This window comes from Cricetulus griseus, chromosome 4 (assembly GCF_003668045.3).
Source record: "Cricetulus griseus strain 17A/GY chromosome 4, alternate assembly CriGri-PICRH-1.0, whole genome shotgun sequence".
NCBI classification, from domain to species: domain Eukaryota; kingdom Metazoa; phylum Chordata; class Mammalia; order Rodentia; family Cricetidae; genus Cricetulus; species Cricetulus griseus.
Window position 1 is genome coordinate 18254053 of NC_048597.1, and position 14617 is coordinate 18268669.

At 42.1% G+C, this 14617-nt stretch overlaps 1 protein-coding gene across 1 annotated transcript in view; it reads right to left on the bottom strand.

Annotated features, from left to right (window-relative positions):
* Usp25 (ubiquitin specific peptidase 25) overlaps nucleotides 1-14249 on the bottom strand; it is a 95535-nt gene extending 81286 nt beyond the window's left edge. Inside the window, exon 1 of the mRNA XM_035444374.1 lies at nucleotides 14091-14249. Within this exon, the coding sequence (XP_035300265.1) occupies nucleotides 14091-14135 (45 nt within the window). The 5' untranslated portion in view covers nucleotides 14136-14249. The remainder of the gene's footprint in view (nucleotides 1-14090) is intronic.
* Between the last annotated feature and the right edge of the window lie 368 nt (nucleotides 14250-14617).

Here is a 14617-nt window from a genome sequence, read left to right on the forward strand (position 1 = left end):
TAGCCTCTTTGGGAACTGAGGTCCCACCACACACAGCCCACCCAGGAGTTATCACACTAGCAAGCACTGCCTTCTGGTGTCTGGTTTTTTCACTCACTGCTACTGAAAACGAAGAAATACAGCAGCTGCTAAATTTTGGAGCCACTGGTGGCTAAACCACAACTGCAAGCCTCCAACCTGCATGTTTAAAATAAAAAATCTCTAAAGCCTAGTTCAATATACCCTAATCCTCTGGGTATATAGTCTACCAGTCCAGGCCCCAGGCCTTGGGGACTCAATGGCCGGGGACAGCTAACACTAGAAAGTCTCTCTGCACTGTTCATTTCTATTCAGGCAGAGAAGGGCCCCAGTGGGCTCACTAGTAATTTAAAGACACTATATTTAACATCAGTGTAATTCTTGAGAATTAAAAAGTGGAGGGGGGTAAATTGTTTCTTGTGCCTATGCTATACAAAATGCTGTTTTCTAAATGCTGCATAGTTTTAATAAATAAATAAATAAATAAATAAATAAATAAATAAATAAATAAAGTTCAGGGTCTTACTGTGTGCACCACTCCCCCAGAAGTTATTCTCCTTGAAGCTCCCTGAAATCTCTTCCAGAGCTTAGCACATGCAGACAGAGGTAAAAACAGCAATTGAAATGCCATAGCTCCTGTCGGTTTTTACAGAGTTTCTCACTTCATTAACAATAATGTGAAAAAATGAAAACTGCCCAAAACTTCAGTTATGCTGACACGAAATACTCAGATAATGGAAGAAAAAAACAAAGAAATGAACTAACAGTTGTATGACTTAAGTCATTCACTGGTCCTTTTACTCAGTTCCCAAAATTAAATGAATTCTGTTGAGTACAAAGCAAAGGAACTCAAGGTCTCGGTCTCTTCAAAGGTGGATGAAGACAATACATTTTGAAATGACCACTAGGAAAAAAAAAAAAGTCTTCAGATTTTCTAGCAATAGAGAAAAGACTCAATCAAGCCTTGGCCTTTATGAGCTAGGCCTTAAATGGTAGGCAGGCCTCTCTAAGTTACCTATCACCATAAGGATTACTTATTCTCACTACCACTTCGGGGCGAGGAGCCATGTGTGTCTTTCCTCCTTCCTGCATCTGCCTGCTAAAGGCAAACTGCTGTCTCAGCTTCTTACAATAACTCACCAATAATTCACTGAAAGAATTTCAAATGCATAACATGGCTTCTGTAAGGGCAAAGGAGATTTCCACAGAACCTTCCAACCATCACTTAAAGCTGTCAACGGTGGCTTAAATAAAATAATGGATTGTACATGATTCTCTGTGAGGCGGCAAAAGGTACCATATGACGAAAGTCTTCCCAGGTGAGATTACAGATTTCAGACTTACACAACAGGACATCATTCTTTTCTGGTTAATGAAGATTCAGTCAGTCAGGGACTGAAGATGGTCAGGAATTGTGGAACAGGTCTGTGATCCTAGCACTCTGGAGGCTAAAGTAGGAGAATTTCAAGTGGAAGACCATCAAGGGCTACACAGGATTAAAGAGAACCTAACTGAAAGAAAGAAGGGTAGGAAGGCTTCCTTTTCCAAACCGCAAGATGGCTGAAGCAGAACAGATACAGAAGCAGACCTTTCCCAAGATCACCTACCACAGCATGGACCTAGACCAGCTGCTGGACATGTCCTATGAGCAGCTGGTGCAGCTGTACAACAGAGGTAGCATCTGAACTGTGGCCTGTGGTGGAAGTGGCACTCACTACTCAAGGGCCTGAGAAAGGCCAAGAAGGAGGAGTCATCTATAGAGAAACATGAGGTGGTGAAGACCCACAATCACCTGCCAGAGATGGTAGGCAGCATGGTGAGCCTACAAAAGCAAGCCCTACAGCCAGGTGGAAACCAAGCCAGAGATGAGGTAAGTTCTCCATCAGCTGTGAAGCAATGCCAGCCTGGTATCGGTGCCACGCCCCTCCCACTTCATCCTCAATTAGCCATGGCCAATAAAGACTCGAGTTTAGTCCCAGAAAACCAAAAGAAAAAATGAGGGAGAGAGAGAGGGGGGAGAAAGAGGGGTATGGGAAGGAGAAAGAGGGGTATGGGCAGAAGATGAGGGGGTGTGCTAAAAGCGCATGGATTCTGGGGAAGTTTGAGAAAGCCAAAAGAAGGCTAAGCCAGAGGAACCTAGTTTCTACTGAAGCACGGTCTTTGGCATACCATTTTCTGAACATCAAACCTTCCTCTCATTGGCCACAGACCAAAAAAGAAAAGGGCAATCTTCATTTCCTGAGGCTTTCTTATAGTATGTCATTTTGACCTTTATTTGCCTTCAAATAAGATAACCCATAGCTTCTTTTTGTGTGTGAGCCTTTCCACAGTTGTCAGAGCCCCTTTCAAATGCTAACCCTTAGGTAAAGACTGAGTTTTGGGGTCTCTACCTGTGGTTCTAGCCTTGTGTTGTACTTTGTTTTCCCTTTCCTGCATCACTGGGAGTCTACAGAATGTCATTCTTACTTCTAATGCAAAGATTTGTGTGCATTGGTCACCTACAATAGATATGATTTTTCTTCAGATTTACATAAATTCTAATATAATGGAGAGAAGCTAATCACCAACTAAGAGAAGAATTATTTTTATCATTACTGTACTCCTTGTGCCTACTTCAGTGTTTGGCACACAGGGGCTCAATCAACATTAATATTAAGATAGTGCATATTAAATTTAATTAAATTCATTTTATTTACTTAATTAGAATATATTCAAATTAAATAAGAATATTAATTAAAATTAATATAGCAGGGTTGGCAAAGATGACAGACCACAAGTACACAGGGCTTGCATTCCCCTACAGGAAAGAGGGCTAATTTTCTAACTAAGCCAATTTTCTATCCAGCTCTTAGATTCTAGAACACAGAAACCAAGGTTTACTTGGTAAGAAGATTTTCTCCATCATCCTCTTCTCTCTCTAGAATTTCATACATTTCACTTTTGGACTTAGCTACTATCAGTCTTACACAAAAGTGCCAAAAGCTTAAACTGGGGGAAATAAAACTTTTCAAAGCATTTATTTAATCAAAAATAACTCATAAATTAGCTCATTCCAAAGCAGAAGTGGTGGAGACCACAGAGGTAAAACAAGCAAATGTTGGTTCAGTTACATACTTACATGGTCTACCCTGTTGAAAAGCCCCTGGTTATGTAAGTTTATGGCATGCTTTGGGGAGAGCTTTCAATGAGGCTGTCTTTAATATGGCCATTTGCAGGTTGGGTTTTCTCCAATCATTTGCAAATAAAGCAAGACTTGGGTGATTTATTAGCTTAACTGGGTTTGTCTTCGATTCTTGGGGGCTGGCCACCATCATACTCACTTTAATAAATACTGTAAAGGAATCCTCAGGAATGGCTCAGGCAGGCTGTAGTTATTGCAGCCACCAGGAGAGGCTTTTCTCTGGTTTGGTCTTTGTGGCATTTCGGGAAAAGTTAAACAAGCCGTGCCTCTACCTAGAAATCTGACAGTATGCTGTGTTGTTCTTTTCCATATCTACCTAACCTTGGCAAAGCCAGCAGTTCACATTTAACTTGTACTTTTAAAAAAAGAGCATTTTTAAAAAGCCATAAGCAAGCAGTTGTGCAACTCAGAAAAATAAACATAAAAATGAAGAAAAGACGTTAAATTGATCTATAGGAAATTGCCAGCAAAGAGTAATGAATCCAGCTACTCCGAGATAAATACAAGTTTACATCGTTTTCACCCAAGAATTCTTATCAGCACCTGTCACCCTGTCCTTAGGTCCTATCTGCAATACGCCTACACCATTTCATGAATTCTCCACCCCTAGTGAATGGCACATAAAATAATCATGAGTAAAAACTGTCAATGCAATTCTCCTACTAAATGTTATTAAATAGCACTATAACCTAAGTGCCTACAAAAATAAACACATTGGGGGGGGCAGAAAAGAACCCTACAGGAACAAACATGGTTTCTATGGGAACACCATACATATTCAGTTCCAAAAATCAAACTGGCAACAATCTTGTAGAACACAGTCTGAGTTTAAATTAAAGTACTTACATTCTAGAAAACATATAGGTAAAAAAAATTTTGATAATCAAGTCATATATTTTAACTTCCATATCTGTGGTTTAAGTAAAATAATCATTTAGCTTGTTCTTAATGCTGATATAGTTCTTTTATCCAATTAGCATGTGATATATCTCTAATTCCTGAGTTACATTTTCATAATTCATTTGCAGTGCAGAATTAAAGTCACTTACACTAATGAAATAAACATGGTTTTAGGCACTAGGGAGATGGCTCAGTGCCTAAGGCATGCTGACTAAGCATGAGGGCCTAAGTGTGAATGTTCAGTACCCACCCAAAAGGACTGATGCAGTGGCCTTGCCTGTACCCCAGTACTGGGGAGGCGGAGCCAGGGGAATTCATGGCATGGACATCGAGAGAGCCTAGAGCAATCAATCCTTGAACTCCAGGTTCTGGGAAGAGACCTGCTCAGAAAATTAAGTAGAAGCTGAGGAAGATAACAACAGTAATCCTGTCCGGACCTCACACACATGTGCACACAGAAAGAATAATGCATTAGTTAGTTGTTAAACATTCTTGTTCTAGTTTTATTTCCTGTTGCTATTAGAAAGCATCCTGTCAAGAGCAACTTCAAGGAAAAAGGGTTTGTTTTAGCTCACAATTCCAGGTACAGTCCATCAGAACGGGCAAGTCAAAGCAACGGGCATTTGAAGCCAGTAGGTGGTCACATCCACGATCAAAAGCAGACAGGGAATGGATGCAAGCATGCATGCACTTGGCTCAGGGTCAAAAGTAAACAGGGAATGGATGCAAGCATGCGTGCACTTGGCTGACTTTCTCCACTCACATGCACTCCAAGACCCAAACACAGGGAATGCTGTCACCCATAATGGATGGCTCTTTCCCATCTCAAAGTAATCAAGACAATCCCACATAGACATGCCCACTGGTCAACCTTATCTGGACAATTTCCTCATTGAGACTCTCTTCCTAGCTCATCATAGATTATATTGAGTTGAAATCAAAATTAACCAACTCAATGTTCAAAGAAGTACTTTCATACTAAAGTGTCTCATCATTCCTAACAGTTGAAATGTCAAAAAAAAAAAAAGACAACAACAACAAATGATTTCTTAAACTGAATCCAGTTTTTCTGTCCTACTGATGACAAAATAGATACCCTATAGTAGTGGTTCTCAGTCTTCTTAATGCTGCAACCTTTGAGCTCAGTACCTCGTGTTGTGGTGACCCACCCACAATAAAATTTTCACTGTTACTTCATACCTGTAATTTTGCTACTGTCATGAATCATAATGTAAATATATGATATGCAGAATATCTGATGTGACCCCAAAGGGGTCATGACCTACAGGTTGAGAACCACTGCCCTTTGGACTATAAAGTCCATCTGCTGCTTCTGAGAATGTCTCAACATGCAGAATTCAGCCTATTTCTCCCCTACCCAGAGAGCTGTATTACAACCTCTCCTGGAGAAAGGAAATCAGAAAGGCTTGAAGTTCTAAGAAGGGCCACTCTTCCACTCTTCCAAACCCCTCCTTTTTTGGTGTTGTTGGTTTGTTGTTTTTTTTTTTGGGGGGGGGGAGGTCATACTGGGAATTGAACCCAGGGCCTTACACATGACAGTCAAGTTTTCTAGCACTAAATTACATCTTCGTTTCTTTTTTAATATTTTAAATTTTTTACTTATTTTATGTGCATGCTCGTTTTGCCTGCATGTATGTCTGTGTGTGGCACATGTGTACTTGGTACCTTCAGAGGCTAGAAAATGGAGCTGGATCCTCTGGGACTGACGGTAGGAGATGCCATGGGGATGCTATGAATTGAAGCCAGCCAGGTTCTCTGGAAGAGCAGCCAGTACTCTGAACCAGTGAGTCATCGTTGTAGCACCTCTTTTTCAGTGTTTGAGGCAGGGTCTCACACACGTGTCCAAGCTGCTCTTCAACTCCCTCTACAGCCCAGGCAGGCCTTCAGCTTCAGCTCCCTACCCTCACTTCCTGACTAGCTGGTATTATAGGATCACATCATGAGGCCTGTCCCCTGCTTTACTAACTCTTCAAAATCCTTTTCCTTTTAGCGGCCACCACTCTGTTCTTGGTCAGTACTTCCTTATATTAAACCTTCATGGCTCAAATTTTTCTTTTCTCTATGTCCTGGTTGGACCTTAACTAGAAAATGTTTCCTTAATTTTTTCACTCTAACAATATGTTGTTATGTTTTCTAAAAGATAAATCTACCTATTGTATATCTTGCCTTGACAACGGAATATTTGCTGTAGAGTATACTTACTTGATGTTTGTGTATTGAGAAGGTAAGTATGTTTGCTTGTTCTTTGTCTTGGTAAGGAAGTATTTTATCTTCTCCCCCTCTTTTGGTGAGGGTATAAAAAGACAGTGCAGAATAAACATGGAGGTTCAGTATTCACTGGAGTGCCCTCCCACTCTATCCTGTGTCTCTGTCTTCTCTTTTGTATCAAAAATTTTTCTACCTGCCATTTCTTGCTTCGAACACCTCCCTCCAAGCACAGACTGGATGAATAAGCTGGACAGGACCTGGCTGTTGTTGTCTCCGGACACAAGATACTACAATCCTAGCACTTGGAGGCAATGGCAAGCAGATCTTTCGAGTTCCAGGCCAGCCTGCTCTACAGAGTGAGTTCCAGGAGCTCTATCACTATGTAGAGAGCTCCTGTCTCAAAATAGAAGAAAGGGGGGAGGGGAGGAGGAGGGAAAAAGGAGGAGGGGGGAGGTGGGGGAGGAGGAGGAGGAAGGCAGGTCCAAGCAGAGACAGGCATGGGAGGAGATGTGCAGGAAAGGACCATACTACTTCCGCTCTTTTTCTTTACTTCCTGACCACCATAATCAGTATAGCGGCCTCTGAGAGGCACTCCATTACTCCATCATAATGTACACAAACTGGAAAGGCCACCAACCATGGACTGCAGGGGACAGTGCTAACCTTTCCTGCTTTTTTTTTTTTTAAGATTTATTATGTATGCAGTATTATTATGCCTGCATGTATCCCTGTACACAGAAGCAGAAGAGGGCATGAGATCTCATCACAGATGGTTGGGAGTCATATCATGTGGTTGCTGAGAATTAAACTCAGGACCTCTGGAAAAACAGGCAGAGCTCTTAACCACAGTCATCTCTCCAGCCCCCACCTTTCCTGCTTTTAATTTGCTTGGCATTATTGTTTTCATAAAAACAGAAAACTAGCACAAGTAGACACTGGACTTCAAGGAACTTCTCCAAAACAAAATGAAATTGCAAAAAATAAAAAACAGGAATTTCACAAAACAGAATCAGAAAGCTCCATAAGAACTCAAATAGATAAGCAAATAGTTCATTAATGGTTAAGCTGTGAAATGCCCAGAAACACAAAAGGTTGACCACAAACAGAATTTTAACAAAATATTCACGAACATTGAAGAAAATATTCTCAATCTTAAAAATATACCTTTCAAAAGAACTGTGGCAAAGATCACACTTAGTACAGGACAAAACATTTCTCACAGATAATGAGGAACAATACAAAAATGCCAAGTCAATGAATCCAGATAGTGCAATAAAACAGCAAGAAAAATATCAGTACACACACACACACACACACACACACACAAAAAAAAAAAAAAAAAAAAAAAAAAAAAAGGATATACAGGAAAGTTACAAAGTAAAGAGCCTATTAGAATTAGTGAAACTATTTCGATCATTTAGCAAGGTCACTGGACAAAGGTTGTGCAAAAATCAATCGTCATCTATCTGCCAAAGAACAACTAAAATACAAACCTAAATTAATAGTGTCATCTAGAATATATCAAAAAATTAACTCAATGACACAGCAAGACCTATACATGATATGCCATTAAGAAATGAACATCTAAGCCAGGTGTTGGTGGCACACACCTTTGATCCCAGCACTCGGGAGGCAGAGGCAGGCAGATCTCTGTGAGTTCAAGGGCAGCCTGGTCTCCAGAGAGTGTGCCAGGATAGGTTCCAAAGCTACAGAGAGAAAGCCTGTCTCGAAAAGAAGAAGAAGAAGAAGAAGAAGAAGAAGAAGAAGAAGAAGAAGAAGAAGAAGAAGAAGAAGAAGAAGAAGAGGAGGAGAAATGAACATCTAAATTAATGGGAAAAAGTAGTATGGCATTAGATTAAGAGTCCTTGAGTCTATGCAATGAGAATTGATATCTATAATCAACACAAGCCTACTCAAAACTCCTACCCTGCTTTTAGTCTAACTGTACAAAGAACACTAGAATTTTATATGGAGATGCAAAAACACAGAGAACAGCCAAAACATTCTGTAAACAAAGACTGCAGAAGAACTGCCCCAACCTATTTTAAAGATGTTCTTAAAACATGGTATCTGTGACATTATATAGAGTAAGGATGGAATAGAGGAAGGTGAAAAAACAGACCCACTTATCTATGGTAAATTTTTCAGAAAGTAATTACTAACGTAACTCAAAGATCAAAAAAAAACTTAACTTTGCTTTTCAAAGCAAAGATGTTGGGACAATTACATATCCACATGAAGAGAATCTTAAAAATGTTTGTAACATATATAAAATTTATGATTTTTCTGTTGGGGGCAGGAGTTCAAGATGGGGTTTCTCTGTTGCTTTGGAATCTGTCCTGGAACTGGCTCTGGGATAGCTCAGCCATTAAATACTAGGCTCACAACCAAAATCTATGACATTTGATATATATATATATATATATATATATATATATATATATATATGAATCTTATTATACCTCAGATCACAGACATAAAAAAATTTCAAATGTATTATAGATAAACATCAAAGAAGAAAACTGGGGGAAAAGTAAAAGTACATGAAATTAAAGGATTAATCAAAAGAAAATGAAGTAAAAAAGATCAACATTTAAATATTTTTAATTCAAAGAAATTGGTAAGAAAATTAAAACATCAGTTACATATAAGACAATGTGGAAAGTACAAGAATTCCTAAAACTCACAATCAAGAAGGTAAATATCCCAGGTAAGGATATAGTAAGTGGAGACAACAAGATGACTCATTGGATAAGATGCCTGTCTATAAGTCTGACAACCTAAGTTCAGTCCCCAGAATCCTGGTGAAAAGAGGGAACCACTCCCCAAAGTGCCCTCTGGCCTCCTCATGCATGTATGACATGAGTGACTCCAAACACAGAGAGAGACAGAGTCAGAGACAGAGTCAGAGACACAGAGAGACAGAGACAGAGATACAGAGGAGACTGAAATTAAATTGAAATAAAATAAATGTAAAAGAAATAAGCAAACTGAAAGTGCCTAGGAAGTAGGGAAAGGAAGGAAAGGGGAGAGAAAGAAGTGGGAGAGGCCCTAATCAGTCAGTCCCCGTGTCTTCAGACAGTAAGATTACAATCTCTGCCTGCTCCCCCAGAAAAGGAAGGAGTACAAGGCACAACCCCTACAGTACATCACCTACAAGGCAACATCATCTTCCCTCCAACCAGCAGATCATGAGGTGTGCCCAAGCTAACCACCCAAGGGAGCCCCACATAAGCCAATGGTAAGATCCCACAGTCAGCGTTGCTGCTGCCCTGGAAACACATCACACAGCACCAGACCAAGGGACCAGAGAGCACTTTTCTGTGGGTATCCCCAGAGAGTCCCCCCATCTCACAACACAGACTGTCCTAAGCTGAGACTGGCCACCAGGTATGCTGCTGCAGAGTGTCTGTTGACTCCAGGCAAACTGTGGGGAGCTGAAGCTCCCTTTCAAATACACAATCCTTAAAGCTGATTCTAGTCTGCTTTTTAACCTCTTTCCCATTTTCTTAAAGGCTTCAAGGAACAGCTTGAGGGACTTCTTGCTGAGATCTCCAGACCCAATTCAGGGGCCTTGGAGGTGAATAGAAAAGCTCGGGGCTCCAGCCCAAGCTGGTTTTACAGAACCTTAAGGACATAAGGCATTTGATTCTTCATGTATGGTGTCATGAAATTAAACTTAAGTTTTACACATGCCATGTACATTTGCTCCCATTGATGTTAACAGAGCATCACCAAGTCTTTCCTGGTCCTTCTCCACACATCCCTCTCCTGCTTCAGTGAGAACTTAGTTCTCAGTTCTGTAACCACCTCTTTCCTTGTGCTTAATGCCCTTCAAATACCCAATCCTTTTCCACTGAACAGCAACATATCCAACAGATGCAGCAGCGGGTTGGTGGCTCAAATCAGCCTTCTTCCTTGTCCACAGATGGACCAAAAAGTATAACAGACATCTTTGCCCAATATATCTCTCCACAGCTCATCTCACACCCACCATTCTTCCTCCAAGTTCTTTCCAAACTTCTACACCAACTAAATTATGCATAACATTTGTGTTTGTTTGTGTTGCATAGTGTTAGTGTAAGACAGGGTCTCACTATGTAACCTAGACTGCTTCTAAGACTGCACACATGTGGCTATACGTCCACTATGAAAATCTTTTATACACTGGTAATAAAATATGCATTATGAAGATTGCTGGAGTATATGCATAATCAATTATTAAAGGGATAGACTGAATGTTTGACTTAAAGCATGACAAAGAAAATGCTTCCTAGGTTTCAGCAATCACCCTTTTTTATAGGATAGTCTTTTTAAAAAAATGTATAAACGTCTTTCTTTTCCTTTTCTTTCTCTCCAACCCCTCCTCTCTCTCTCTCTTTCTCTCTCTCTCTCTCTCTCTCTCTCTCTCTGCTTCAACAGCTATGGGTTAACTTGCTACATAGCCAGCTGGCCCCAAATTGAGAATCTTTCTGCCCCAGCTTTCTCACTGGTGGGCATGCCTATATAATTAACATTTTTCTTATAGCAAATTAATAAGATTTTCTCTGACAACTGCTTTTTGTTTTTAATGCACAGAGTGAACGCTGATAGCGCTTTTTGAATAATCTGTTCATTGTTTTGATCATTTAAACTGAAGAGGATATTTTTGCTTCTACATATCCTCATGCTACATTAAAATAAAAATAAATAAATGCTTGCTTGGCTCCACTGAGCACTCAGATCTGAAGGAGTGTCTCATGTGCACACACAGCTTAAAGCTTTACAAGAAGACTTAAGAGACATTTAATGGGTTGCCCAAGGTCACAGAAGGGTGAGTTAGACCTAGCCCACATCCTGTCTTTCTCTTCCACTGCTTCTTTTCCTAGCCTGGATGCTCTTTCAAGCTTTCATTGTTTCTCAGTGACTGCATGTCAGTTCTTTCTTGGGAGGCTAAGTATTCACTGTGCTCGCTTCCCTTCTAAGAACCATTCACTTACAAATCCATTTGTCAAACATTTACTGAGCCCTACTGCGTGCAGGAACAAGTCCAAGCCCTATTGAGCAACAGTGCAGGCGACTCACTCACCAGGATACTTTCAAGTAAGGGGAATCCTGCTCACCTGGAAGCACCTTTTTTACTGGGAGGAGGTTCCCAGTCCTCCTCCCCTAAGGAACCTGTGTGTGGAACTTGAATTTATGTATCTAATTTCTTCTGCCATCTAAAGATCCTCCTCGGAGGTTACTATCCAACACAAGGGCTGACCAGACAGGTCCAAAAAGAAATAACAGCAGGTTCAACTGGACTCCATGTGCTGCCAAATGCTCACCTCTAATGTATCAATCTCAGAAAATCTACTCCCACTGCACTTTTCAAACATTTCCAAACTCCCTAGCTTGGGCAAACTTCAGCAATTAAGCAGACAACACAAAAAGGGAAGACAAGGCCCCTTGCCTCTTCCTATTGCATTGTCACGAGTTACTTAGTAGGTAAACAAAACACTTAAAGTTTTGTGGGTGGTAGCTTTAAAAAAAAATCTTAACAGTTCTTTACAGTAAAAGAGGAAAAAAACACAGACAACAATTGCAACAACTCTAATAGCCACTTCCTTAAAATGTGTCAACAGACCAGCATACTCTTTAGAAGAGAAAACGGGTTAAAATTCTGTCAGCACGGCAGTATGCTCCAAACATCCTTCCTTTTCTTGACAGTCCATGAAGCTACTAAGTGAAATCGGTTTCACTTTTGTTTCTTCTTACATTTGAAGTTCATGTCCTACTTCCTAGAGTGACGTATACTTCCTAGTTCCTAGCATAGTTTTAAGACTTCAACTTTGAACTAGATTATTTCAAGTATTTATAACCATATTGTTTGAACCAGTTCTAGTGGTGATAACAAAGTAACGGTGTATTAACAAGGGAAAGAAACACATTTAGAAATCTACAGACATAGTACAGTTGGTACAGTTCTTGACTAGCAGACATGAGACCCTGGGTTCAATCACCAACACCATTAAATGTAAATATGATGGATGTATAAAACAATATGATGTTGCTCTAAAAACAGTCCCCAATGTCAATGAAATAATCTAACCTACTTAATATGTGTTGCAAAAAACAAAAAAAAAAAAAAAACACAGCATTATAACATGAATATATTGAACTAGAGAATATTCTCTTTGGGAATAACCAAGATCACTTCCAGCAATTTGATTCTTGATTCGACAGTTTTATGTACAGAGTTCTGACCCATCAAGATAGTTACCTGACTCTGTGAAAAGAAGCAGCTTAGTCAAAACAATGACAAAAGCCAGAAACAATAAATTCATTGTCATTTTAAAGTTTAAGAGAAGCTAGGAATAGCAACATTTCCCAATTTAAAATTTAAAAAGAAATTCCAAATGCAAAACAAATATAAATAAAACGATACTGAGTCTATTGCCTAGTATTCCTGAGATCACATGACCTTCCAGTCATAACTCCAGCACATACTCAAGATCAAAATCTAAAAATTATAGTGTTCAAGATAGGACATACAGGATTAGAAGGCAAACTCTTTCATCCATTATTGTCTTGACTTGTCTTGCCACAAAGTACATTACAGTCTGCAATAATCTCAATTTACAAGTAACGTCAACTAAAACAGGCTTCAAAGGCAACTTTAGCAGAAGTGCCTGAAACAACAAAGCACTATCGCTGCTTTCCAAAATTCTCCAACATCTTTATTATCTCAGGTAATATAAAATCTAAAACTATTCTCCGTGCAAAAGAAAAGAGCAGGCTGTTTGTACATATTTGTCTATTTTAATACAGCCGGCCTTACTTTAAAGACAGGCACAGGTAGGCTGCAAGTATGGTGAGTCAAAACTACAGCAGGGTGTGGCATCCATTACTCACACAGATGAGCCAAAGGCGGCTTTGGCTGTTCACTGTAAACCTAATTGCCCCTACAATTCGAATACGACTAAGCCAATGTTTCCCTTGTGCTCAAACTGCTCTCTTCACAGCACTAAGGGGGGGGGGCGGTGAGAGGCAGAACAAGTCATGACCAACTACTCTTCCGGGCGCGGAGCAGGCTATGATGGAGCATTTAAAATTCTTCAAGCAAAATCTAGAATAGCAAGTTGCTATTCTGAAAGCAAGATGTGACGATCCCCCTAAGTAAGTGTCTAGCTGATTCGAGAGAAAAGGGTGAACGCACGGGAGCAAGGTCAAACTTAGGGGACAAAAGATTTCAATAACAGCCATGAAGGTCTCCTGTCCTGAGAGAGAGTTTCAATATTCAGGAGAAAAAAGAAAGAAACAAAAGAGTAATAACCAACCAAACCTTTCTACTTGTATAGAGTCCACCCTGGGTCGATGCACCTGACCCGGCAGGTAACTCGGTGTGGGGGATTTTTTCTTTTTTCTTTCTTTCTTGAGACCAGCAGGCCTGGAATAACACCACTTCCGAAAGAGAAACTGTCCAGAGCGGGTGACAAGTGACATTCTTGAGGAAGAAAGGGGAATGGGAAAGGAAGCGAAGGGGGGAAAAGTTTAATTACAAAGCCTGGCAGCGCACTGAAGGAATGTGGGGGGTCACTCTGGGGACGCGGCCGCCGTCGGTTATGGGCGAGCAATCTGCAGAAGGGAGTGGGCACGGGAAGCCTCTCGCTACACACCCCGCTCCGCACGCAGCCCCGCGGGACCGGGACCGGGACCGGGACCGAGCACGACGCCCCGGGATGGCCGAGCCGGGCGGGGAGGCCACGCGGCCCGTCGAGGAGGAGGAGCGGCGGCTCACCTTCTGCGCCGTGCTCTGCTGCAGCACATTCTGCTCCACGGTCATGGCCCCCGCGGCGATCCCGCCTGCCGTGCTCTGCCGGGCCGGGGGCAGCGGCGCGGACAGCCCCGGAGGACGGCGTCCCCGCCAGCCGGGCGCGAAGGCGATGGCGGTGGCGGCGGCGGCGAGACGCCGCCGGAGAGCGCCACCGCGGCCGCCTCAGGTCCTCCGCGGCCCCTCCTCAGCGCCGCTCGCCGCGCGGCCCGGCCCATGGGCGCAGGCGAGGGAAAGCGCGAGCGAGCGAGCGAGCGGGAGCAAGCGGGGCCGCGTCACGCGTTCGCGCTCGGCTTCGCCTGAGGGCTCCGGGGACCACTGCGGGCCGCTGGCGAGCGGACGGAGGGAGCGGCCGGCCAGAATGGCGCTGTCCTCCAGCCGCCGCGACTCCGCCTCCCGCCCGCCCCTGCCGCCGTCACCGCCCCGCCCGCCCGCCGGCCCCACCCCCACGCGGCCCCGCCCCACCCGTCCTAACCCTACATTGTGACCTGCGG